This window comes from Colletotrichum destructivum, chromosome 6 (assembly GCF_034447905.1).
Source record: "Colletotrichum destructivum chromosome 6, complete sequence".
NCBI lineage: Eukaryota > Fungi > Ascomycota > Sordariomycetes > Glomerellales > Glomerellaceae > Colletotrichum > Colletotrichum destructivum.
Genome location: NC_085901.1, coordinates 2169767 through 2195413, shown reverse-complemented (window position 1 = coordinate 2195413; position 25647 = coordinate 2169767). Strand labels below are relative to the sequence as shown.

The following is a 25647-nucleotide window of genomic DNA, read 5'->3' as shown; positions in this document are numbered from 1 at the left end:
CTGTAGTCTGACAGAGAGCCTGGAAGCTGTTGCCATGATCGCCAGGTGCATCGTGCGTTACCTCGCGAGCCACCGAACAACAGCTAGGCAGGCAGGTACGTAGGTATCCGTGGACCGTACAGGATCCGTATGTACGAATACGGATACTTGGTTGAGCTTTCGCTGGAAACCCCCACCTCCACTTCAGACACCTCCGCGCCCTTACGCCTTGGTTGAACGACTCAACCCAGAACAGGGAACAGAACCTGCATGTTGCCAATGCCTTCGTCAAGGCCTGGCCGAATCATCATCACCGTTGAAAGTTGACTCATTTCGGCCACCGATCACAATGAACTTCCTCAACCCACTCAAACCCAAGGCGGCTGTCCCCGAGATGCAGCCTGCGTCGGACGGACCCCTTGTGTGGATTGACTGTGAGGTAAGTACGCCCCCCTCCCGTTTGGCAGCAGCACCTCCCTCGCCCTTCCGCCATCATGAAGTAGCCCTGCTTAACACATTCGCAGATGACGGGGCTGGACCCGGACAAGGAGGAGATCATTGAGATCTTCTGCATCATCACGACCGGAAACCTGCAAGTGATCGACCCCGAGGGCTGGGGCTGTGTGGTGCATAAGACCGAGGAGCGGATGGCACAGATGGATGACTGGTGCACGCGGACGCACCGGGACAGCGGCCTGACGGCGGCGGTCATCCAGTCGACAACGACGGCGGAGCAGGCAGCAGAAGGGTTACTCGCCTACATCCGGAAGCACGTCCCGAAGCCCAAGACGGCGCTGTTGGCCGGCAACAGCGTGCACGCGGACCGGTCGTTCCTCAACAAGGCGCCGTACCGCAGGGTAGTCGACCATCTCCACCACCGCATTCTCGACGTCAGCTCGCTCAAGGAGGCGGCGAGACGTTGGTGCCCGTCGCAGGTTGTGGATGGTGCTCCCGCCAAGCAGGGCCTTCACCAGGCCAAGGAGGACATCCTCGAGAGCATCGACGAGGCCAAGTATTATCGGGAGGCCATCTTCGGATTGGCATGGAGACGGGGAGATGCCAGTGCCCAGGAGACGCCCGTAAGCGAGCGCGACGATAACGAGGCGTGGGCAGATAACCTGCTGTAGACCCTGACCGATGAAGCACCAAAGTCTATGGCCAATGTTTTCTTCTCTTCTTCCCCGAGCACAATTGGCATGGGAAGCGTAAGTGATGATGGAGGATCTACATACATCGTAGGTGCCTTGCCTGGGTAGGTAGGGAGGGAGGGGTGCTCAACCTTCGAAGTATACGGTGTTCAAAGACATTTAAAAACGGCCTTGTGTCGAAGCAAAAGAGCGTGTGGTTCTTACGGTGCGAATGACGGAGCTAGCTGACCCACAACTATTACGTTGATTCGTCGAACCTCCTCTTCCCCCCTCTGCAGCACCCCCAATGACCTGAACTGACAATGAGGGGCTCTCGAAGCTGCCCCTCCTTCACTGTGAGGTGACCCCGCCCACGCCCTGCTTCAGAATGATATCACTGGCCCGGACACTGCGACGCAACCCCCACCATGGCTGGCGAGCTCTACGCTCTACCCGTTGTGAAGTGGCACCTTGGGCCTCATATGTCCCACGGCGTACTTTTCTGCCCTGTTCGGTGCCCACAGACTACCAAATAGGCCGACCTCAGTGGTCCTGGTTCAGGGGTTTGCTCTCACCGCACCCAAGCTTTCTAGGCCCAGCGCGCCGCCCTCACACACCCCGGCCAGCCAGTCCCCTGCTCTGTTGTGTGTTGTGTTGCCGCATTTACGCCTACGCCGCCAGTTCGGCTGAAGAACTGGGGGAACTAGGGAGACTGGGAGGTACACAATAATAGCCAAACAGCTCCCAACAGTCTCCTTTTCCCTCTTCCATCCTTCTCCTCCCACCCTTTGATACCACCACAACTTCGAACTGCACGGCATCATGGACGTCAAGACTGTTGAATTCAAACCCTTCCAGGACCAGAAGCCCGGAACGTACGTCAAACCGCTGCCTGCCTCCAAAGTCCCGCTCTCTCATCCATCTATCTATCCGACGTTGTAGCACAATTCCTGTCAATCACCACCTCCCCCGACTTTTCGCTACCCCCGCCATAGCTTCATTCGCTCTGCCTCTCCCTCTCCCTTCCACTGTCTCTCTTGGAATACAACGCATTTCCTCCTCGTTGCATCGCTGACAACTCTTGTAGTTCTGGCCTTCGCAAGAAGGTCACCGTCTTTCAGCAGCCTCACTACAGCGAGGCCTTTGTTACGAGCATTCTTCTCTCCATCCCCGAGGGCGTCGAGGGTAAACACGATCCCACCGCCCCGCGTCGTCATTGGTCACACCCAAAAACTGACAGGCCGCCTCTAGGTTCTTTCCTCGTCATCGGCGGTGACGGTCGTTACTGGAACCCCGAGGTCGTCCAACTGATTGCTAAGATTGGTGCCGCCTACGGTGTCAAGAAGCTACTCATCGGCCAGAATGGCATCCTGTCCACTCCCGCCGCGAGCCATGTCATCCGCAAGCGCCAGGCCACGGGTGGCATTCTCCTGACTGCCAGCCACAACCCCGGCGGTAAGCACCCTTCGTAGCCCTGCCATGCCCTTCGCAGTCTGATGCAGATTCTCCCCGATAGGCCCCAAGAACGATTTCGGCATCAAGTACAACCTGGCCAACGGTGGCCCTGCCCCCGAATCCGTAACCAACAAGATCTACGAGGCCTCCAAGACTCTCACCTCGTACAAGATTGCCGACATCCCCGATGTTGACATCGCCACCATTGGCACCAAGACCTACGGCTCCCTCGAGGTCGAGATCATCGACAGCACCACCGACTACGTCGACATGCTCAAGGACATCTTCGACTTCGACCTGATCAAGAAGTTCTTCCAGTCCCACCCCGACTTCAAGGTTCTCTTTGACGGTCTGCACGGCGTCACCGGCCCCTACGGAACCGCCATCTTCGAGAAGGAGCTTGGCCTTAAGGGCGCCACCCAGAACTGCGTGCCCAGCCCCGACTTCAACGGCGGCCACCCCGACCCTAATCTTACCTATGCCCACTCCCTCGTCGAGGTCGTCGACAAGAACAACATCCCCTTTGGTGCCGCTTCGGACGGTGACGGTGACCGTAACATGATTTACGGCGCCAATGCCTTCGTCTCCCCCGGCGACTCTCTTGCCATCATTGCTCACCACGCCAACCTCATCCCCTACTTCAAGAAGCAGGGCGTCTATGGCCTGGCCCGCTCCATGCCCACCTCCGGCGCCGTCGACCTGGTCGCCAAGAAGCAGGGCCTGAACTGCTACGAGGTGCCCACCGGCTGGAAGTTCTTCTGTGCCCTCTTCGACGCCGACAAGCTGTCTATCTGCGGCGAGGAGTCGTTCGGCACTGGCAGCAACCACATCCGCGAGAAGGACGGTCTCTGGGCTGTCATTGCCTGGTTGAACATCATCGCAGGCATCGGTGTGCAGAACCCCGATGTCACCCCGTCCATCAAGAAGATTCAGCAGGACTTCTGGACCGAGTACGGCCGTACCTTCTTCACCCGCTACGACTACGAGGACGTCGATAGCGAAGGCGCCAACAAGGTTGTCGGTGTTCTCAAGGACCTCGTCGCCGATCCCAACTTCATCGGCAGCAAGGTCGGAGGTAAGTCATCTGCCAACTTTCTCTTGTGCTGAACGTTTGGATCACCTACTGACTTATTCAAGACCGCACCGTCACCGGCGCTGGTAACTTTTCGTACACTGACCTCGACGGCTCCGTCTCGTCCAACCAGGGTCTGTACGCCACCTTTTCCTCGGGCAGCCGCATCATCGTCCGTCTCTCCGGTACTGGCTCCTCGGGCGCCACTATCCGTCTGTACCTCGAGCAGTACAGCAGCGACCCTAAGACGTACGACCAGGACGCCCAGGACTTCCTCAAGCCCGAGATCCAGATGGCGACTGAGCTGCTCAAGTTCAAGGAGTTCATTGGCCGCGACGAGCCCGATGTCAAGACCTAAGTGCGTCGTGGCTGTATGTAAAGAGAGAGGGAGGGGTGTTCAAAAAGGGTACGCTTCAGTATAGAGAAGCCCGGCACTAGGGTAGCCGTGGACGATGTTACGATGGTACACGATTGCATAAGTTGAATCAATTCACCTAATCACACAACAAAGCCTCCTTCATCGCTTGCTGCTTCATGTGCTGCTGGCGGTAACGTTCAAGTTACCGAGAGCCGTAGCCCGCCGGCCGCATTGGAGCTACCCATGGAATCTTGAGATTTCTCGCTCTCCACTCTGAACCAAGGCCTTTCCCAACTTCTCTCATGAATGTCGTCATTGCTTCGTAATTCGTAAGGGTGCAGAGGAGGGTGAAAGACCATACAAGTATTCGAACATGAAAAAAAGAAAAAGAAGAAGGAAGAAAAAGAAGAAGGAAGGAAAAAGCACAAGCTGGCAAAATGCTTCAAACCGTCGCTGCAGTTCGAGTCCAATCCCGTCGTGTATCTTGCTACGATTCTCGATCGCTCTTCATGCACTACTTCCTCTTGTGGATAACGTCCTTAGGAATAGCCAGCCAGGACGGGCTGTTGTCATGATGCTGTGGTGAGAAAAACGCGGGCGTGGAACCGCGAAGAAGATGCCCGTTGCTAGTGTGTGGGGGTTTCATTACGAAGTCCTGGCTCTTAAGGTAGGGGACATGGAGTCGGTGAGTAGGTGGCGTGCAAGACTGAGGTGGGCTGATCCCGGCACATCCACATCTGGACCACAGCGTGGCGCTTCAGACGACCGGTATTGGGTGTGAAAATCGGCGAAATCGGGTCGGAGCCGGAGTCAAGGTAACGATATGCCTGAACCGAGATGGTAAGGGTTGGGTTGGTACGCGCACTACTTGACATCTTCGATGGCCTGGGGCGAACCGGTGGACGGCCCCGAGGCCGCGGACAAGAAGGCTTCGGGGAAGAGCGCCGCGCCGGACTCCGAAACAAAGTTGATCTCAAAGGCGCCGGCTTCACCTTTTCGCTGGTTTTGCTGCCGGTACTCCTGGCAGAAAACGTACAGATGGATGTCTTTGAGCCAGACACGGTTGCGGCTTTTGCGTTGAAGCCAAGTTGGGGAGGCGGATTGGTGGGTGACTACGAAGCTCACGACATTAGTTGTGAGGGTGGCCGGTAAGTACGAGAACGAGATGGCAGAAAGAAGAGAGGAACGGAGGCGTACCGAAGGCAGTCCAGACGGGACATTGACGCAGTACGCCATCTCTGACCATAGCATGGAGGCGGAAGCTTTGTGTCGCGATGTCTTGATAGACCGCGAGAGAGTGTTGGTAACCGTCGTCAATGATTTGTCTGTGGTCTTGCAAATCAGCGAGCGCCAGCCACCGGCAGGGTCCTATCGAGGAGGGGCTGCCTACGCTTGGAAGGTCTTCCTTTCACCAGAAAGTCTAAACTCCCTGGCGTTCATGTCGATGGTCATAGTATTTCGTGCTTTCAGAGAGACAAAGGTGCAGTGGAACAAGGTCAGCTCTGGGACGGGTCAGTGATACCGTAAATTGATATCGAGCAATTTGGGTGCGGCATACCCTCCCATGTCTTGAAAGAAAGAGACGCCCAAATTTTTGGCGCCCTCTCGGAAACACTCCAGCGTTTGAGCTGCAGGTAGCTGTCTTCGCGTCCGATGACGAGTTCGTGGGTTCCATGGAAGGAGAACCAAGGAACTCCCAGGTGGTATGTTCTGAGGAAGATATGCGATGTGTGGTTAACCAGGTTGAGGAGTGTCATCAGCGCGAGACGGTCTTCGTCAAACGGCCTAGAGACATCATCAATATTAGCAGATGATACACATGAAGGAGATCTCATCGCCATGCCTTCTAAAGAGCATTTTGGTTTCTTTGGGGAAGTTGAATTGACCCCAAGCCTGGAAAGGTCCATAGGCCCTCGATGTCTTGCTGTGCTTCAGGGCTGTACGAGATGGCAACGGCAGAGAAAATATCTGTTCGGCCCAGTGCACCGTCTAAGGAGTCTATATTTAGCACATCATCTTGGATTCGGTTAACAGGACGTACGGGATCTTGGATCATCGGCAACAACAAAGTCTCTGGCCGGAGAACAGGTCCAGCATGGGCGGGTGAGGCTGGGTGGTGTGTAAGTAGCAAAATCACACACAAAAGTTTTGGGACACGTACGCAGTCCTCTTGCTTCTCGCAGCTCGATGATCCTCGTTCGTAACACTTCCAAACCGTTGAGATCAAAATGGGGCGACCTGTATGCTTGCTAGTACGTTGTCGTCCTTGAAGATGAAGAGACATCTGGCCTACATAATCAAGAGCTGTCTCAAACAGTCCAAGAATTGATTGTAAAGCGTGAACCGCTGTGGTAGCGGAAGACCCCCAGCCTCCTGGGACATCTTGTGATACATCCTCCGCCACCGTATGTCCTTGCTCACGGCTCGGTCATTGTAGAAGCTGCTGATGTCGCGAAGCGTCTTACACAGGCATGGGAGAACAATTTGAAGGTAGCTGAGCAAGATGGGCACTCGGTTGGCGTAAATTTGCGATAGGTCGAATAGGCCCCTGAGTAACCTCGCGCATTTCCGCATTTCTCCAACCATAAAATTGATGGGGCCTCCATAGAACTCGGGAAGGGTCATTCGAAGCCCTTCCAGGCTTACCGACACAATGTCGGCGCGATCAGCCTCCAGACAACAGCCCTGGAGCAGGCGGTAGTCGGTCTTTTGTAGACTCTGTTCCATTCTGACGGACGTACTGACTCATGAGGCCGAAACGGCGATGTTAACCTCACGGTTCCATTGTCTCAGAAGTAGATTGAGCCAACGAAGGGTTATTGTTGTGCCGCTCTGTCAGGCCGTAAGTTGACGATGTGCCTTCGTGATCAACGTAGGATTCTGACAGTGTTCTTGAATGGCGGTTGAAAAAAGCTGTTGGAGGCTTAAAATGCTGTCGAGGCATCCGGCTGTAACCAGTGGAAGTAGAATTGCCGGTCAGAAAATGAAGAGTGAGAGGGAGGGAGAGAGAGAAGGCAGGCCACCAGTACTCGGCACAGTCTCCTATGCAGTAATGATGCAGCGGCTCCGAAAGTGGCCGCTCGACAGGCGGCGGGAAGCAGCTGCAACCGCGATTCAGAGCTGCAGGTTTCGATTTGATGGTCGGTCAGAGAACGAACGCACGCCACCACCCTGTCAAACCTCAGATGCAATTCTCTATGCTGGCGGTACGAACCCAGATACTGGTTGCTCACATCTGACGTGTACAGCGCTTCCTGGACTTCGGATAGTGAGTGGTTGGCGATTTTTGTCAAATGGGAAAAACACCTGCAACTTCCTCATATGCTGTCCGGTACCCCCTCCTTGCCGCTTTGGAGCCGGACAGGGGTGAAGTTGTTGCCCCGGGACGAAGTCGAATTTGGGTTTCGTGGGAGCCGTGACCGCTCGCTCGTCAGATGCTGGGAGGTAAAGGTTTCCGCATCGGCGAGTCAAGTAAGCGGCGCATGTGCCGTTAAGCCCAGGCCGGATAGCGTAAAGTGAGAGCGGGTTTGATGGCCGGTATCAAGCGCTCGCAAGAGGGTTGGGAAGGCATGTAGAAGAGGAGCAAGCGCATGTATGTCAGACTACTGGCAAAGCAACATGTGTGGGCTTAATCCATATCGATCCAGCAGCCGACTAGCCAGAGCTTGCCACGACTGCTGGGATTGACCCCATGAGCCTGTACGGCTCCCCCTCTGCATGCATTAGGAATATCCAAATTGTAACGGTGGACGAATGAGGCCGGGCCGGGGTTAGTGGGGATGACGCTTGGGTAGTTAGCACTTGCATAAACATTGCAGGTGAACACCTGCTTTTAGCAAAGACCCAAGGAACCCAAAAGAACATTGGCGGTAGGTCACGGAATACGGCGACTGGCCATTCCAGTGAGACGAGATGGAACCCCCCTCCCCCCCAAACAGAGGAAGAGAACAACGTTTGGCAAAGTAATGGATGACTTCTGATCTCAATTTGGGGGGGCACTTCAGCGCGTTGACAGGCTGGGTTGAGGTGGACGAAAGAGATGGGCTTGGGGCATCGTGTATGAAGCAAGTGTCGATTGCAGCCGATTGAGGTGCAGTCCTTGGCGGGGCGGAGTGAGGAGTGAGAAGGTTGTGTGCCGAGATTCTAACAATGACAGTCGCGTGGTATTGTGCGACGTGGGTGGTTTGACGAGATGCAATGTTTCAAACTCGTGAACGATGAAGATTGTAGAATACTAACCCTTCTCGACTTGGCGGCGCGGGCGAGATGTTGTTGCCCGCCCCTAGCCTAGGATACCGCTTCGTTTCGTGGGCAAAGGGTTGTAAAGTACAGAGCTGCCCGGCAAGATGAGGCAATCCAAGTCGAGACAAGAAGGCAATCAACTTCACCGGGATGCTTGGAATTGGAATTGGATGCGTTGCATGGGACGAACCAACGAATAGTCCGTCAAAGACCCACTAGGCTCGAAAGAGATCGGTCATCTGTCATCGACGTTCGGCGGGCCGGCCTATCGATCTGGGAGCGGCCCTTGGAATTATCTATAGCCGTTGGCGACACTAACTGCGGATGTATCGTGTGACAGTTGAGAGATATGCTGCGAGCCGCATTCTCAGGAGTGGTCGGTCGGAAGGAAAGCTTGAAGTGCAAGGTGATGGTGATGGTGACGGTGATGGGATTTTGGTAACGATGTGTGGAAGGAGACAAAAGAAGGGCAACTTCTAAAGACCCGGCCTGGGAGAGGCAAGAACTGTTCAAGAACTTAAAAGCTGGCAAAGGCCCAGTCAATGGCATGGAGCGAGACGAGAGATGCAGCCTGGGGAAAGAACTAAGGGAAGGCATGGCAGGCAGCCTCACTTGGCCCGTTCCTGCCTTACAAACATCATGTCACTCGAAAGCATGGATTGGGCCGAGAGCCACAGCCATCAACTGCGCCGAGCAAAGTGCTCTTCCCCGCCAAGCGGGCCGGGAAGCTGCCCCAAATCATAAAGGTAAGGTCAGCCATAGACGTCTCCACGGAGGCGGCTCACTGTGGCTCACCGTGGCTCACCGGGATCTCGCTTGGAAGGGGATCGACCTGGCCGTAGCGTCTGCACCGCAATCATTGCCCAAATCATTCCGAATCAAGTGCGCGCTGTGTCTAAGCCAATCCTCAACCGAGGAGCGGGTTGCAACTGTTTGGAACCATACATGGTTCAAGAGGCGTCTTTCAAAGGCTCTGGGTCCTAAGAGAAGACCCCTATGACGAGAACAGAAACATAGAGCGCAATGCGACCGGCTTACGTCGTCACGTCATATTCTTGGATAGCTTCACAGATTCGGTTACGTACACGCATGCAGGTGGAGCGGCAGTAAATGTTCATGCAAATGTCAACGTGAGCCGTCAAATGTCATTTAGTCCTCCCAATCGTGGACTGTTTCGTTCCGCGACTGGCGGCCTGACCAGCTCGCCTACGGATGCGGGGGGCGGCTTAGAAGCATTGCCTGCCTTGTATCGCCCATCCTGCCGATCCTGAATAACGAGAAAAACAAACCATTTCAATCCCATCATACACCGCCGAGCCCAAAGTTACAAGGAAAGTCCGAAAGATGTGCGGGAAAGTAACTCAACGCCACCCATTCGGACCGAGAAGCAACAGAAATACATCAATCAAGAGGACTCATCCTCCTCTTGTTCGGCCTTCAGATGGACTAATTAGCTTCAGCACAACGCAAACAATGGCACGGGTTGGGGGCAAAGGGGTCTTACGTTGTAGGCTTGCTTCTCGTCCTCGTAACGCTTCTTGTCGGTGGCAGCCTTGGCCTCGTAGGGCTGACGCTGCTTCTCGTTGAGAGCCTTCCAGCGCTCACCGAGGATCTTGCCGACCTGGCCGAAGGAAATACCGGGGTTCTCCTCGCGGACGTTCTCACGCTGCTCGTTGGCGAAGAACATGTAAGCGGACAGGCCACGCTTAGGAGCGTTGGGGTCTGAACCATTGTCAGTAAGCTAGACTTGAGGAAGTTATGTCTCTAAACGCGCGATACGGCGCAGAGAACAATGGCAGTTGACTTTACCCTTCTTGGCGCGCTTCTTGTCGACCTTGCCGGCCGCGCCTCGCTTGGTAGCAGCTTTGGGCATTTTGGGTATCTACGAGACGAAGAGTCAGTATTCTGCAAACCAATACATTCAACAAAAAGGGTTCTGCGGTTGTTGAGGGTTGCGCCGACGGGAGAAGAGCGCAGTATCTTTGCGCAAGGGGCGGGGCAATGATGCAGAGCCCATCGGGTGGTGTTGAGGCGCAAACGCAATTGAACACCGCAACGCGAAGTAATTGACATTTGAAGCTCGGAGTTGTCCAAGTGAAATCGTGATGCATACCTGAAGGTAGTTTTTGAGAGTTGGAAACGGTGTTGTGGTTGAGGTGTTCTGGACGCGTCAAGCTCTGGTTAGCTGGTAAGCTCTTTGGGAGGTGCGCTCGATGGAGATGGCGAGGAGCTCAATAAGACGAAGAGCTGGAGAGGTGCACGCCAAGTTGGAAGGCCTTCGTCTGCCAACGCCCACGATACCGACTTCACGGAGAAAAAAACGGCTTGTGTGTTGCGAATCGAGACGACAGTTCCAAAATGACACGGGCAAGGAAAATAAAAAATGAAGGTGTTGCGCGGGTGTTTGTGGTGTTGATGGGGTAAGGCGAGTTGGGCGGACGGTACTCACAGGTTTGAGTGCGCGTAGGCTGCAATGTGTGGTATTGCGAGAGTGCAGATTGTATGAGAGGAGGATTTGGGTGGGAGATTTGTATGGGAGAAGAAGAGGGAAGGAAATTGTATGGGGGGAGGGCCAAGCAGCCTTTTTACTATGGGGGAGTGATTGTGCGGGAGCAACGCGCCTGGGTGCACTTGTTTTTGCTGGGAAGTCTGGGACGACTGGCAAGGAGACTGGGGGGGGCGTCTAGGTGGGAGGGGGGTCAGTCACCTTGGCCCTTCCTCCTCTTTTTCGCCTTGGATCACCTCCTCTCTGGCCGACCTTGTCACTTGTCTGGGTGTCTGGGTGTCGGGCTGGCTGGTTGCTGCTGCGCGCTGCTGCTCCAGCTGGCTGCTGAATGGCTGTGGGTGTCTGGGTAGGTATCCGTAAAAAAAAAAAAAAAGGTCTGCGCACTGGCACTGGTACAGGCACCGGCAACACTGGGCACACGCACGCGTAAGAAAAAAAAAGAGGAGAGGCGAGGAGAGGCAAGAGAGGGGAAGGTGCAACAGGAAGGGTGGAAGGGTGGGCGCGCATTGCCTTCCTGACAGTCGAGGACTGGTCCCCTTCCCTCTCACAGTACCTACTCCAGCGTCCCCCGTCCCTTCCCAAAGTCCATCTCCGCCCTCAGGGTAAAGGTACCTTACCACAGATTCGCTAGGAAAAGGAGGTACCTTCCTTGCCTTTTGCTTCCTTTCCTCACCTTACCCCCCTGCCCCCTTTCTTGCCGTCTGTTCTTTTTTCACACAAGGGGAAGGGGCAGTACCACTACGACAAAATGATACTTGCCGACATAGGTAGTGTGGTGTGTCCGCACGCAACTGATCCAATACACACCCACCTCTCACTTACACTCCCCTTCTTGCGATGCGATGGTCGAAATGTACGCGCAAAGACGCGACGCGAGAGCAACCTGCAGCAGCAGCTGCCGCGGTCAAGGGGGGGACAAGACAGAGGCAGGAGCGACACCAACAACAATCGTATGTCGGAGTGAGTAGGCAGTATGATTGTCCGGCTCTCCTGTCTTCCTGCGCCGTTCGTCCACGTTCGTCTTCTTTCCACTTGCTACCTTACCTTCCATCCAGTCCTTGCCCCCCTGCTTCTCCCCTCCTCGGTTTGCCGCTGCTATTATTGTGCGGTACTGTACAGGTACAAAACACGCGCAAAACTCCGCACCGATGTACTGTACATTCCCTTTGTACCTCTGTTTGACGTCAAGAACTCGCACTGTGTACCTTGTCGCGTCCTGAAGCGAGTGCGGTGGTTTGGTCTTGGGCATCTTGCGTCTTCCTCCAACCCCACCCTTTGTTCCCTACGTCTCTCTCTGTCTCTTGTCACTGTCATCGCCCTACGGGTCAATCGCAGTCGTTGACTGCTGCTGGATGCCGATGATTCGGCACTGACTGATTGATGCTTTCGCCATTTCCACCTTTGACGACAGCGCATCGTCGGCTATCCACTTATACCGACCGAGAACGTCTACGTTGTTGATTCATCTATTTCCCACAACACCATCACTTCCGACCTTATCCTGGGCAGTTGTCTATCGCACCAAGTCTCCCCTGACACCCTACATTACTCACACCCTCCTCTCAAGCTCTCCCCACCGCCCTTGTTGCGATGGCATCAAGCATTGGCAGCATGGGGATGGAGTGCGGATACATCCAAGTCGGCACACCTACTGCGACCGACTGGACTTAACCTGAACCCGGCAATTCCTTCATTATGCTCATTGGCGCTAAAGGGTCCCCTACCGTCTGTAGCCTGGTTGCCAACAAGGCCTAATTCCCTCCAGCCGACGTATCTCGAAGTGAGCCCGCGTCGTTGCATGGATGAGGGGAGACGAAGCTCGTGCTTTCTGCCAACTTCGCCTCGACCCTTTCACGTGTGTAATGCACAACACGGATACCGTCCCCTCGGTACCTATCCCATGGCCTATACCAGCTGTCTAGTCTCGTAGTGGCAAATACGATGGCTGACCACTGTGATCAGAGTTGCCCGACACAACAGCGCGTTTTCCGTAACTCCCAATTTGAATTATCGGAACGGCGTAGCGGACAATGTCATCCGGACCGGCGGACGCACCAAGACGATCGCTCATCAGGACTCGAATGGCTTTACTCGGGCTGTATTTGTAGATGTTGCTGACTGATTACACAACAAACAGGCACTCTCCCTCTTAGCCTGTACGGATATGCCCAACCTCATTCTCTTTCCGATATGTCCACGAAATGGACAAGGCTCAGCCGGCTAGGTTGGGAGATCAACAGGGCATTGGTGGCGGGCAGCGGAGGAGTCGGCGAGGGAGGCGTGATGCACACAATCAATCACTCAGACGTAGGCACACTGTGCGTGCGGGTGTCCACGCTTCCTGGACGATGCTGCGCAATTTCGCCCACACTAAAACGCTACTCGACACACTTCGCGGCATTCCCCCCTCTCCAAAAGTGGCTTGTCCCATCATCATTACACCCAAAGGGATCGCCTCCAAAACGCGAAGCCCAAAGCCCGTACGTACCATCGGTACTGAGTACAGAGTTCTACTCGACAAACGCACCATGTTTGGCTCGCCCTGGGTTGCCAGTCCACGCGGTTAGACCGGATACACACAGCTAAGCCAATGGTGGCCTTTCTAGAGTGCAACATCATTATTAGCCTTCCGGCGCGAAGCCCACCCACCAGCTCCGACACAGCTTGGACAGCTCCTCGAAAGCTTACGGCAGCAACGCTTGACCTGTAGGCTTTTCGAGTCCTTACGGCAGCAACCAGCACTCCAGCAGCAACTCGTGCAACCCCAGCCGGCCCGCAGCCGCAGACTGAGTCCAGCTGTCGAGCTTACAAGTCTGGACCCATTGAGCCCAATCCGGTATACGGCTCCCATTCCGCAGGGAAATAGAGACATTTGCCATCCGGTGACACCCAAGGACGTCAAGGGAGCGGCAAGCTGCCGAATTGACAGCACTCTGTTGCTCAGGGAGATGCGACATTGGACCGACGACCGGAAGTAATGTGACTGTTGATTGATGGGGGATGGCACTCGAGCCGGCCACTCGCCGAAACGGATTCTGGGTACTTGATTCATGCATACGCCCCATGTACCGTCATACGAGATTGGCATGTATCGCTACTTAACCCAAGGTACCGTCAACTTGGTCCACCAAATCCGAAATCAGCTTGGGCAGATGCTCCCAATCACTCCCACGCGCAGCTCACGGTACACTCTGGACTCCCCAGCCTTCTTTTGGATGTTGATTTCCACGCCTTCTTACCTCTTCTCGTTCTCGTCGGAGAGAAAGCATGCAACACGTGCGGGAACCCTTCAAGCTACTCGTTGACAATAGATGACACAAGCTGAAATGCTGATGCATGGCCTCTTGGTGACCTTTCGGTAATGGAACACCAGCTGAAGCGTCGACACCAACACCGACCGGTTGAAGACTGGAGATACCACGGCAATGCGACAACTCACGCCTCGCTTCTCTTACCACCGTCCTGAACAAAAGCTTCTCTACTACTCTCTTCAAACTCGAAAGGTTGAAGGCCGGGTTGCCGTTCGAAATTGTCGAGTCGTCGGCCCCAGTACGATATCCATCGCCCAGTATCCGTATGTGCGGCAGCAGGGCAGTGCAACGACATGTTGGCGTCGAGCAATTGTGGGAATACTTGGTCATGCGCACAGAATGTGCGGGCGCGTCGTGTACCTCGAAACAACATGCTAGGAGATGCCTGCAAGACAGTCGGACACAGCTCCTCCCCGCACCAATGCACTCAGGCACACATTGCGCACCACCCAATGCAGGCCTCGTCTGCAAGTTCACAAGCCGGCACGACGTTTAGCCATGGGCCAGGCGGCGACCAGATCAGCCGGACCCAGCTTGTGCCAGCAGTAGTAATAAGGAGCAAGTAGTAGCAGCAGCAGCAGGCGTTTCCGCACCATTCCAGACAGGTCGACGGGCCCAGCCATTTTGCTTTTGCCCGCTTGTTCCCTGTTTGGCTGGGCTGGCGCTGGGAAGGAAGTGGTAATGGGCTGGCGAACAAAGTGCGTGAAGTACCCACGACCTGTAGCGGATACATGGAGCCAGGCAGTTTTGCTGGTTAAGTCGCCTTTGCCTTGCTGATACTGTGCTGTACCTGATGCTCCCCGGCCATTTTTGGCCCTCCTCCCTGACCACAGACTCTCTCACTCATACACACACACACACACACACACACACCCCTCCCCTCCCAAGCCAAACATTCAAGTCCCTCACACCTGGCGAGCTGCACGCGCATGTACATGGAGAGTGTAGCCCAGCGCCAGCCGGCTGCTCCACTCCCTCCTGGCTGATCCGGCGCAACAGACGCGGAGCAGGACTGTCAGGGAGCTCTGCACTCCCCCCAAATTTCAGTCCCATTTCCCTCCCCCTCTCGTCTTCTTCGACAGACGCAAGACGCAGGACGCACCCTGATTATCTAATCTGGAAGCGAGTGTTCCATTCGTTAGTGGACGAATGGCTTGGACGCACGCGTATTGTCTTTCCACTGTGACGCGTGAGTGAGATACATGGATCACAAGATTGGAACTCGCAGAATTGCTAACAGGCAGGAGGTGTAGGGATGCTGTTTTTGCGTTTCCCCCTGGGGATTGAAACGCGCTTCAATCAGACACCAAAGACCCTTTTCCATATTGTATATTTTCTACCCGTACAGACAGCAATGAAATGCCGGCAGACAATTTCCAGCTCAGGCATTGGCCGCAGAAGCAGATCTCGGGGCCAAGCTCCTCCCACGTGATTGCCCGCTCGGCATCGCGGTGGCCATAGCGCCCGAGTCGCGTTAATCCCCGTTAGGCTTCATGGGAGCTTGTGAGTGGCGAGGATCGTGTGGAGAACGGCAGGGGCCGCGAGCTTGGTGACCAAACATGATTCTTCAACTGCCGATGCAGTGTCTGGCAGAGTGCTGTCCTTGCTGTGCAATTGAGAATGGACGGTGGTTGATCGATCGTGCGCAGGACAGGGCAGTGCCCCGTGATCCGGAGTTTGCCATCTGGGCTGGCCAGCTCGCGTTTCTCGCCATCGTGACTTGCCTGAGACGGGCCGTACCGGCGTATCTTCCTACGTGCTGTGCATCGCGAACTGAAGCAAATGTTGTTGACTCCTCGGTATCGATCGATGGTTACCGGCGGTTCGAACATTATCCCTTTCCCCTGACAGACCGTTCACGTTGCGTGACTCTCACCGTTGCGTGTCGTCTTGGACGGTAGACGGCCTTGGTTGTCGGCGTGGTACAAGCCGAGCCCATTCATCAACTACAAGTCAGCCTCAGGATCATGCCGTCTAGCGCGTGCTTGGCCATCCCATAGAATCGAGACATAGTTGAGCCGTCAGTCCAAATGCACTCGACCTGGGAGGACATCTGCCGATGTCCTTCTGACTTAAGACCTTCCTCATCGCTCATCCTCAGGATCCAACACGATGTCCGTCAGCACCTCATCTCTCGCCCAGTCGACGCCGCTGCCAACGACCACGGCACTAGCTGTGCCCTTCATAACCTTCCACCGTTGCCTGCTGGCTTTAAGCTCAACCTGCAGCCGGGCCATCTCTGCCTGCACAGCGGGGTCGTCCGTCTCGCCCGTTCGCCTCATCTCCGTCTCTGTGGCCAGCCGCAGCACTTCGGCCGCTAGCCCGATGTTGCGCCGGCCCACGCGCAGGCTCTCGGCCTCGACATCGGTGAGCTCATCGACAGCGGAACGGATGTCGGAGGATGTCTTGGAAAGCGCGATGGAGGCAGCGTCGCGGGCGCGGACGTAAGGGAGGAGATCACTGGACATTGTCAGCTGGTTGCCGTGCGTGCACTTGCGTATGGTCGAGAATGAGATGTGAGGACGACTCACGATTCAATCGGCGTGGATTGCGTGCTGCCATGGACCGCTTTGAGGATCGGGTTGGCCGTGATAACGTTGTCTGTGATGTCGTTCCTCAGCAGCCATCTGGCACGCGCCTTTGCCGCGTCCTGTTGTGTCTGTCGCACATTCTCTTTGGTATTTTGTACTGGGACATCTATGGAAATGATCAGACGTCTTCGACCAATGTGGTTCTCCCTCAATGGGATGAAGTACCTGGGGCGTAGCTTTGCTGTGCCTTGATGAGGGCAACCTTCACCTCAAGGTCGCGGAGTTCATCGTAGAGCGCCAGGACGCGCTGCTCGTCGTCTGAGAATAGCAAAGAGGGCGCTTCGGCAGCTTGGTCGGCAATCTTGTGGTCTTGCGGCTCATCCATGTTCGAGGTCGGTGTCGGGCATCAGATTGCAAATATGGCCTTTGACTGAGTCCGGTGCCCGATTATCAGAGCCCCGCCTTCCGGAACGCGACACGCGCTTCAAAGGTGGGATCCGGCGGCGGTGCTGGTTACGGTTCCGGATGTGAACGGTAGAGCCGAAAAGGGTGCTAGAAATGTGGCTGATGAGTGCATATTAGCTAAGCAGCTTCGCCTTTTGATGACACAATCTGTGGCTGAAGGTCATCGAACGACCCAATCATATGACAACAGGGATCACAAGCCGACATCACGCTATGTCTCTCCTTAGGTTTTTTTAGCGGATTCGCAGCCCTGCACGAGCGCCGGAGTGCGCGCCTCAGCGGTCACCTTGGGAAACTGGCGAACGAACACTCGCCTGCGCCTTGTGATCGCCGTTCCTGCATGCCTTATTTACTACTTGTCCGGCACCCGGCGAAGACGACAACAACAGAAAAGAAACGCGAATGAGGCGGAAATTTCACGAGTCTCTCCCGCCTTTGCGACGTAACCACTCCGGCACCATCTTATAGTTACGACGAACAGCCCTGGCTATCTCGCTGTAAAGAACCGTGCTACGGGCCAGCTATCGCAGCCTCCGCTTGGAGATGTTCCGGTGATGGCGACGGAGGTGTTGATAGCCCATACGGGCCAGCGCCTGCAGGTGGACACGACGCAGTTCACCACGTACGTTTCTGGTGCCGGTGATCTCGCGACGGTGAGCAGGAGAGGCTGACTGGTCTGTTATAGGCTCGATGATCTCAAGGCTTGGATCGCAAGGCAGGCGTCGATCCCGCCGCATCAGATTGTTGCTTTGACTGCTCAGGGACGAGGTGTCAAGCTGCAAACCCTTCATCAGGAAGTAAGCCACATCTCTTCCTCCTTTGATATGATGAGGGCCTTGCTGACCGCTGCGCAGACGGAGATCTACATCTACGACCTCCGGATATCGCAACCCACACCCCCGGGCACCGCCTCGTCTCCCACCTCCGAACTGCCCCTCCCGAAGCGATACGCCATCCCGAACGCCCCCAACTACATCGGCAATATCCGCGTCCTGTCAGAATGGCAAGCCCTTTGCAAGGAGCGCCAGGCATGGGCTCTCGGCATTGTCGACGACTCAGCGCGTATGGCGGCCGAGATCCAGGAGCGATACAGCGAGATGGATGTCATCATTAAATGCCTCGATGCGGCAGTGGCCAATCTGGAGATTAGTGTGAAGCAGATCGAGCCCAAGTACGCGGAGCTGCGGAAGTGGGTGCAGCCCGCACTGGATGAGTACGAGCAGCTCGCCGAGAACTGGGAGCACTACCTCACTATTGCGCGCAACGTGCCCATCGCTGCCTCCATGGTGCGTTTCATGACGTCGCGGGATCTCAAGAAGAAGCAGGCGACGCTCGAAGACCTAATCGAGCAGGACACGGCCAAGAAGTCAGGACGCTTTGCGCCGTCATCGTTGAAGAAGTTCAGCACCAAAGCCGCCGATCTGGACAAGGCTGCGGATGGGATGTACGGAGCGCTGCGGCAACTGATCGGGGACTTCGACAACCTCGTGGGCCGATCCGCTTTAACGCACAGCGGCGAGGCAGCGCAGTTGCTCCAGGACCTCGAAGCTGTGGCCAAAAAGATCCAGACGGACTACCACGTCATGATGGAGTACTCTGACACCCAACCCAACGTCCTCCAGGCGTCGCGGACGGCCGAGAACCACACATCGCGTTTGATACCCACCTTGAAGAAACGCGCTGCGGAAATGGACGATATGCTGAACTACGCCACGCAGGCGCGGAACGCCATTGCCTCGGACTCCGTCGGCTTCATGCGGAATATTACTGAGATCACTACATTGCACAGCAGCGTTAAGAATCAAATCAGCGTTCTAAACCAGGCCGAAGACGACATGACGACATTTGATTATCTGCGCCTAATCCACCAGCTTCCATACATGTACGCCTCTTTCGTCTCCGAAGCAGTCCGTCGCCGTGAGTGGTCCGACAAGATCAAGACAGATTCGTCAACACTGGCCAACGAGATGGCCTTATTCCAAGATGAGGAGTCAAAAAGGAGGAGGAAGTGGCATAAGATGGTTGGCAGCATGTACGGCCGAGACAAGGTTGAGGCCAACATCTTGGGTCTCGAGGTCAACCTGCTGGGCGAGGAAGAGACTTGGCCAAGCATGACCAAGCGCGACCTCGAAGAGTTCTTGGAGCACCTTCAGAGACAACAGGCCGAAGTTGACATCATTGACGACGTGACGAAGCTTGTCAATGAGCTGAGCAGCCCCACGAAGCAGCAGTCGAAGAGGCTGAAGGCCTTTAAGAATGGCAGTGTCCACGAAGCTGCCCTTGGACGGAGCGGCTTGATGATCCGCGGTGACGATGATCTGCTTCGCAGTCTCCAGGATGACAAATCGAAGCTCGAGAACAAGCTGAAGACGGCTGAGAGCAGGGTACGGAGATTGGAGGACTTGCTCCATAGGCAAAGTGCGGCATCTCGGCCTGGCATCGGAGGCTTGTTCGGCCACGAAAGGAATGATTCGACAAACTCGATAAAGTCGACGGCGCCCTCAGAGGATCACCATCGTGCGACGGGCCATCCAGAGGCACTATTGCAGAGGATCCAACAGCTAGAAAATGAGCTGAACAACCGTCGATCACCCGACAACTCGGAGGCATTGAACCTGAGGATACAGCAACTCGAAAGCGAACTCAACAACCGGCCAGCTTCGCAGGGTTCTGAGATCCAGTTGCAAAGGATACAACAGCTCGAACGTGAACTCAATGCGGAGAAGGAGAAGTGTGCAGCTTTCGAAAAGGATCTCAGCGTCAGGGCTACCGCCCACGACGACGTCAAGGGCCGGATGGAAGAGGCCAACTCTACCAAAAAGGAACTCCTCGAGAACATGGAGGCCTTGCAGCGGGAGTTCGTCGAAGAGCGGAAGTCGCTCGAGAACGAGATCAAGGGACTCAAGGCGCGTATAGAAGACACCGAGGACGAGATTGAGAACTTTGACGAGTCAAGAGAGAACGAAAAGGCCACGTACATTGAGAGGATGCACGAGCTGGAAGCCGAGGTCGAAAGGCTGCAGAAAGAGCAGAAGGACGAGGCCCTCAAGACCCAAGGCCAAGTCGAATTCCTACGCAACGAGGCACGGCTTCAGAGAGAGCAGAACGAGTCGCTCGATAAGCAGCTCCGAACGGCCAACGACGAGGCGAAGAAGCTGGCCAAGATCTTGGGTTCAACCCAGGACACCGCTGATACACAACTGAAGGCCCTTCGCGATGTTCACGACCAGCTGTCTCCCAACGACGACATCACAGAGGACCTTAACGATCTCATCGATGCCCTTGTCTACCGGGCTACAGATGTCGCGGCCAAGATGAAGACCCTGGAGAGCGACAAATCGATACTCAAGGCCGACCTTGAGCAAGCCGAGGAGCACGCCAAGGTTTTGAAGACAGAGATTTCTGAAACGAAGGACAACCTCGCGCTTGAGGAGGATAGCTCTAGGCAACTGAGAGAGAACTTGGATGTAGAGAAGGCCAAGGTGGCTGCTCTCGAACAAGAAGCAGCCGAGAGCCGGGAACAGCTGGATCAACTTCGCGCCAAGATTGCCGATGGCGAGACTGGGTCGGAAAGCCTCAGGAAGAAGCTGGACGAAGGACAGGAGCGGATCAGCTCCCTCACCGAGGAGCTCGCATCCCGGCAATCCCAAGTGGGTAGCCTTGAAGAGGAGCTTCGGCTTTGTAAGGAAAAGATGGACAAGTCCCGAGCCAAGCTCACGGCCGTCTTTAGCCATTTCGAGTCTAGGTCTGAGAAGACCAAGGACCTAACACAGCGTCTCTACTCCCAGAACGACCGACTCTGCAGGCTGCTGGAACGGCTGGGTTTCGCGGTCACGCGCCAAAACTCAACGATGACGATACAGAAGGTCCCACGGTCTGAGAGAGGCACCACGAGCCAGATGCACAATGCGAACGACTCATCGGACCCCAGCCAATCAATGATCCGTCGCTCTGGCATGCTCATTAGTCGTACCTTGGCCGATAGCACCGACCTCGAGTTGCTGTACTGGATGAACGGCACCGACACCGACACGGAGACGGACAAGTACGAAGCCTTCATGACGCGTCTGGGCAGCTTCGACATGGACTTGTTTGCCGAAACAGTATACAGGCGTGTCAAGGATGTCGAGCACCTCGCTCGAAAGCTCCAACGAGACGCGCGTGCGTACAGGGAGAAGGCGCATACCCTGCAGCGAGACTCGCATGAGAAGATTGCCTTTAAGCACTTTAAGGAAGGGGACCTCGCTCTGTTCCTTCCGACGAGAAACCAGACAGCCGGGGCTTGGGCTGCGTTCAACGTGGGCTTCCCTCACTACTTCCTGCGCGAGACCGACGCGCATCGTCTGCGGTCTCGTGAATGGCTCGTTGCTCGCATCACTCGGATACAGGAGCGTGTCGTCGACCTCTCGAAGAGCCTGCACAAGCAACTGCCCGACAACGATTCGGTCAACGGCGAGGAGGACGATAACCCGTTCCAGCTTTCTGACGGCTTGCGATGGTATCTCATCGACGCGCACGAAGACAAGCCGGGCGCTCCCGCCACGCCTGGACTGGGCAAGTCCACGATTGCGGCGAACACTGTTGAGGCCATGGCGGACATGCACACGCATGCGCAGGCGAACGGCAAGGACAAGCAACGGGCGAACCCGCACAGCATTGAAGGTGTCAGCAAAGCGCTGAGCAAGAGTCTCGAGAGCCGTCGGAGCAGTTCCAACTCCAAGAAGGCCCTGCCCTTCGCCGTTGGCGGAGGTGCGGCGCTGCTCAAGGGTAACGCGTTGGGCAGCGAAACCAACTCGCTCCGTGCAGTCGCGCCGGATACGCCAACGGAGACGAGCCCGCCCGGGGACCTTCTTGGATCGTCGGCCAATGGACACGAGCATTCGGGGCAGGCTGGGCAGGCCTCGAGCCCGCTTGCGGAAGAGGGCCATCCCGCGCAGGCGGGTGACGAGAGGCCCACCTCGCCCGAGGTACGAAGCACGATCGATTCCCTCATCGGCCCCTGAATCCCTCCTCTCCATTGCTGTGATCCTCCTCTTTGGGCGAACGAACCCCTAACTGATTCCGGTCAGAATGCTCGATCGCCCACGAGGCTGCAGCGTCAGAGGAGCGAGGTCAGCGTCGAAAGCCCGACGAAGAGGAGCATCGTGTGGGACTCGCTGTGGAGTGTTGACTTGAGCTTCGAGGGCGGTGGCGGTGGTGGTAGGGCGAAACGGAAGTGGGAAGGGCAGGAAAGGAGCTGATGCCACCACCAAGAGGGGGCTGTGGTAGCAGGGAGTAGGAATCTGCATATTGTAAGCGCAACCCACGGCTTTCAAAGCCCGTTGGGCAACGGTTGCTTGGAGTTTTTCTGTACTTGTCTTTGCTTTGGGTATGTTGGCATTATCACCAAGCCCCCCGAACAAAGGCCCCACAAAGGTTTGAGCTTGTTTGGTGTTGCTGTAGTACAGTGTTATTTTTGTTGTTTTTTTGAGCTATATGTATGGGTGGAATCCATTGGGGATTGTCCAGTTCATCGCTGAGCCTGTGGCTGCGGTTTCATTAGGTGCCAGTCATATGGATCTGACTGTTGATCGGGGGTTGAACCGGTACAGGGGGAGGGCTAGGGACAACAGATGCATGCCATTCTTGGACACAGAGTTATGGAGTATTGGGCAACATGGTTCTGTCAGAGGAACGGGAAAGCGCACAGAATGGGGTTGTTTTACATTTACCTACTCATTGGGATGGCTGACGAGAGCGACATCTAGTTTTAGAAGAGACTGCGCTGTCTTATCTGTCTTGGAATGGATGGCTTCAGAGATGCTTTCCTGAAATTGAACCAAAAGAGCACTGCTGACCAGATCATTGTTAACATATGTTCCACTGTATCATGTTATTGAATATAGAAAGTTCTTTGCTGGGCAGTTCGAAAATGAAAGGCACATCAACTGTATGTGCTATCAAGAAGAGACAGTTAATTGTTATGCTGGGCAAAGACACTAACTGACTAAACATGATGAAAATAGACCACGGGACTGAACAATAGCTAGAATATTCCAGCTACGTGATGCTCAACGCCAATCCCCGACAAGACCTCATTCATCCCCTAAACTCGTCCAATTTCATCCGCCCAGTGATGAGAGACCATGCCCAGAGACCATCTACAGCAAGGACATCAACGAAACTGAAAACAAGACTGCCCCCGAATACCAGGCTATGATAAGTCCAAGCCCTGTCGGCAGACAGGTTTGCTGTCTGGCACACAATCGCCCACGGTAGCACGTAGAGCAGGTTGCTTGCCAAGCTCTGCCTGAGTTACCAGCGCGGTCGCGTCGCAAGCAAGACAGTCGCCAGCATCGTCAACATGGCATAGAAGATGTAGCACCAGTCGAGGCTCCGCCACATTATAGCCGTCACTTCGGCGACCTCGTCGGAGCCGCTCAGGTAGCGCGCGAAGGGACGAGCGCCGAAGTAAGTCAGGAACAGGCACATGGGTACCTCGATGGCGAGGGCGATGACGAGAGACTTAACGGTCGGCCTGACGATCTTGATGATGGCGCCCTTGCCGGCGTTGGGCTGCAGCGTCTCGACGCCTATGGCGCGTCTCCAGGCACCCCATGCGTGGCCGACAAAGGCCAGCGACGTCTGCTCAAGGGCCTGGACGGGGACCATGATGAGACCCCAACGGATGGTATTGAATACGCCCTATGCCGTCGCGTAAGTCGAACCCATGGATACCATGTTGCTGATGAGCCATAGGTAGAAGGCGTTGCGGACCGCCGACTCGATGAAGGTCAGGGCGCCGGGGCGGAGGAGGATATAGAGCGTCCTCACGCTCGGCCGCGTCGTCTCCCATTCACCGCGGCCAACGACCCGACGCCGCTTCTGGTACTGAAGTGTGGTCCTCCAGAGGAAATATGCCAAGCCGAGTAGGGCTGAGGCGAGATTACAGACGAGCTGGATGCCGACCTGCATGTTGACCGTGGGCTGGTGCGAGCCGACATGGACCTTGGAGATGAGCAGCAGGTCCAAAACGATATTGACGGCGAATTTGACGGAGCTGATGATCAGCGGCACGCCAGGCCGGTCGAGCGCCCTCGTGGCGGACGAGACGGCGGTCTCGACGGCGCTGCTGAAGGCGCCGAAGGCGCCAATGCGGATGTAAGTGACCCTCACGTTGCGGACCTCGACGGGGACAAAGCCCTTGGCAAAGGTGCGCGCGCCGGCGACGAAGGCGAGGCTCATGATGAGACCCAGGACGGACTGGAAAAGGACGAGGGTGTGGGTGAGGCGCAGCCGCTGGGCGAGGGAACGGGAGACGTTGTCGCCGATGATGACCCAGGCGGCGCGTGGAAGGCCCTCATTGAGGACCTCGGCGACGACGCCGATGTAGATGTAGGCGTCGGTGGTGACGACGAGCGAGGCGTCGATGTTGGCGACCCAGAGCTTGGAGAGGGTGCCGTAGAGGGCGGGCAGGATGAAGGAGGCGAGGTTAAAAAGGAGGGCACCGGTGTAGGTCGTCCGGTGGAGGTTGGCCCTGAGCGGGTCCTGATGCTGCTGCTGCTGCTGCTGCCGCTGTGCGAAGGCCGTGATACCATCGTCCTCATTAACCTGGGCTGTCGCCACCGGGAGAGTACTCCGCGGCGGGCGAGGCCGGGCGCGCGGTCTCTTCGACGTCGTTCTTGGGGAGCATGGCGTATCCTGAACGGATCTTCGTGACGACAGACGATGACAGGAGCGCGTTTGATGCGCGATTGACGGATGGAAGCAAGCTCACCATCTCCCCGTTTGGTTCCCTCTCTTTTATATTCATTTCGTCATATAGTGTGGGTGGGCAGCCGGAGAGTGTGTTTGCGCATCTGATCACCGGGGACGGGAGGCGCACTCGGCACTCTTGGGTAGTGCAGAGCTCGACTGAGAGTGAAGCCTGGTGCCGTCCTCGCCTATCTGGACCAGTATATCAGTGCCACCTGTGGAAGTAGACGAGTCGTAGCTCGATAAAGTTCCGGCTTGAATGTGGTTGGAGACCCCTCGGCAGTGGCATGAGAGAACAGAGCTCATGAGCGGCTAAAGGCACGCACGGCACCAAGGATATGAAATCTCAGGTGGTGCGCACCATCCATGTAGAACTAGTTGACAGCTTAGCACATCAGGAAGCCTGTGGTGCTCATGCATATGGAAGCATCTGCGACTTGTCCCACAGAGTCAAGATGGAGGCTTGAAGTCACCCGCACATACACTGAACGAGTGCTTATAAGCACTGTGAGAAACAGGCTGGGAGACTGAGCCGACCGCCGAGCCGCTATGTAGCGGCGTGTTCGTCGGCGTTGTCGTTGCTGGACGCCGGCCCACCGCCAGAGGAGGCCCAATGTGTAGGAGACGCGGCGGCCGTTGGCGCCAGCATAGACGACACTCTACTCGTCCGAAGTGTCACACATTTCGCGTTGCCAGAGTTTACCAGGTATCTAGGTCAAGACATACAACATTCCGGAAGCGCTGGAGATGCAATAGAGACGATGCCAATATCAGGCAGGGTGGTGTTAGGGGAGACTGGAGGCTCTATTTCTTGTTTTTGTGTTCTAGGATCTGTGAAAACAGTGGCGATCTTGACACCGTCGGTTA

At 55.8% G+C, this 25647-nt stretch overlaps 8 protein-coding genes across 8 annotated transcripts; 4 read left to right on the top strand and 4 right to left on the bottom strand.

Annotated features, from left to right (window-relative positions):
- Positions 1–21: 21 nt before the first annotated feature.
- Positions 22–1545, top strand: CDEST_09865 (Putative ribonuclease H-like superfamily, exonuclease, RNase T/DNA polymerase III, oligoribonuclease). Its single transcript, XM_062926023.1, has 2 exons — positions 22–418; positions 504–1545. The coding sequence occupies exons 1-2, from the start codon at positions 329–331 to the stop codon at positions 1104–1106; spliced, it is 693 nt and encodes a 230-aa protein (XP_062782074.1). The 5' UTR covers positions 22–328; the 3' UTR covers positions 1107–1545.
- A 294-nt stretch (positions 1546–1839) lies between these two features.
- CDEST_09864 (Putative Alpha-D-phosphohexomutase superfamily, alpha-D-phosphohexomutase, alpha/beta/alpha domain I) lies at positions 1840–4115 on the top strand. The gene is made up of 5 exons (XM_062926022.1): positions 1840–1981; positions 2194–2291; positions 2358–2561; positions 2623–3636; positions 3699–4115. The coding sequence occupies exons 1-5, from the start codon at positions 1929–1931 to the stop codon at positions 3989–3991; spliced, it is 1662 nt and encodes a 553-aa protein (XP_062782073.1). The 5' UTR covers positions 1840–1928; the 3' UTR covers positions 3992–4115.
- A 1-nt stretch (position 4116) lies between these two features.
- Positions 4117–7961, bottom strand: CDEST_09863 (uncharacterized protein). The gene is made up of 8 exons (XM_062926021.1): positions 6285–7961; positions 6153–6229; positions 6033–6100; positions 5835–5980; positions 5550–5776; positions 5382–5493; positions 5189–5316; positions 4117–5103 (listed from the first exon to the last, which is right to left on the bottom strand). Exons 1-8 carry the CDS (start codon positions 6716–6718, stop codon positions 4856–4858), a joined length of 1440 nt encoding a protein of 479 aa, XP_062782072.1. The 5' UTR covers positions 6719–7961; the 3' UTR covers positions 4117–4855.
- A 1313-nt stretch (positions 7962–9274) lies between these two features.
- On the bottom strand, positions 9275–11246 carry CDEST_09862 (Putative High mobility group box domain-containing protein; the record flags this gene model as incomplete). Its single annotated transcript, XM_062926020.1, has 6 exons — positions 9275–9668; positions 9738–9955; positions 10043–10115; positions 10347–10394; positions 10683–10882; positions 10976–11246. The coding sequence occupies 6 exons, from the start codon at positions 11244–11246 to the stop codon at positions 9639–9641; spliced, it is 840 nt and encodes a 279-aa protein (XP_062782071.1). The 3' UTR covers positions 9275–9638.
- A 1841-nt stretch (positions 11247–13087) lies between these two features.
- CDEST_09861 (uncharacterized protein) lies at positions 13088–14934 on the top strand (the record flags this gene model as incomplete). The annotated part of the gene is made up of 2 exons (XM_062926019.1): positions 13088–13285; positions 13346–14934. 2 exons carry the CDS (start codon positions 13088–13090, stop codon positions 13715–13717), a joined length of 570 nt encoding a protein of 189 aa, XP_062782070.1. The 3' UTR covers positions 13718–14934.
- Positions 14935–15346: 412 nt separating this feature from the next.
- CDEST_09860 (Putative centromere protein H) lies at positions 15347–17080 on the bottom strand. Its single transcript, XM_062926018.1, has 3 exons — positions 16807–17080; positions 16582–16747; positions 15347–16510 (listed from the first exon to the last, which is right to left on the bottom strand). Exons 1-3 carry the CDS (start codon positions 16964–16966, stop codon positions 16135–16137), a joined length of 702 nt encoding a protein of 233 aa, XP_062782069.1. The 5' UTR covers positions 16967–17080; the 3' UTR covers positions 15347–16134.
- A 227-nt stretch (positions 17081–17307) lies between these two features.
- Positions 17308–22944, top strand: CDEST_09859 (Putative autophagy protein ATG17). Its single transcript, XM_062926017.1, has 3 exons — positions 17308–17668; positions 17732–17843; positions 17901–22944. The coding sequence occupies exons 1-3, from the start codon at positions 17601–17603 to the stop codon at positions 22047–22049; spliced, it is 4329 nt and encodes a 1442-aa protein (XP_062782068.1). The 5' UTR covers positions 17308–17600; the 3' UTR covers positions 22050–22944.
- Positions 22945–23340: 396 nt separating this feature from the next.
- On the bottom strand, positions 23341–24718 carry CDEST_09858 (uncharacterized protein; the record flags this gene model as incomplete). The annotated part of the gene is made up of 3 exons (XM_062926016.1): positions 23341–23730; positions 23764–24636; positions 24701–24718. The coding sequence occupies 3 exons, from the start codon at positions 24716–24718 to the stop codon at positions 23341–23343; spliced, it is 1281 nt and encodes a 426-aa protein (XP_062782067.1).
- Between the last annotated feature and the right edge of the window lie 929 nt (positions 24719–25647).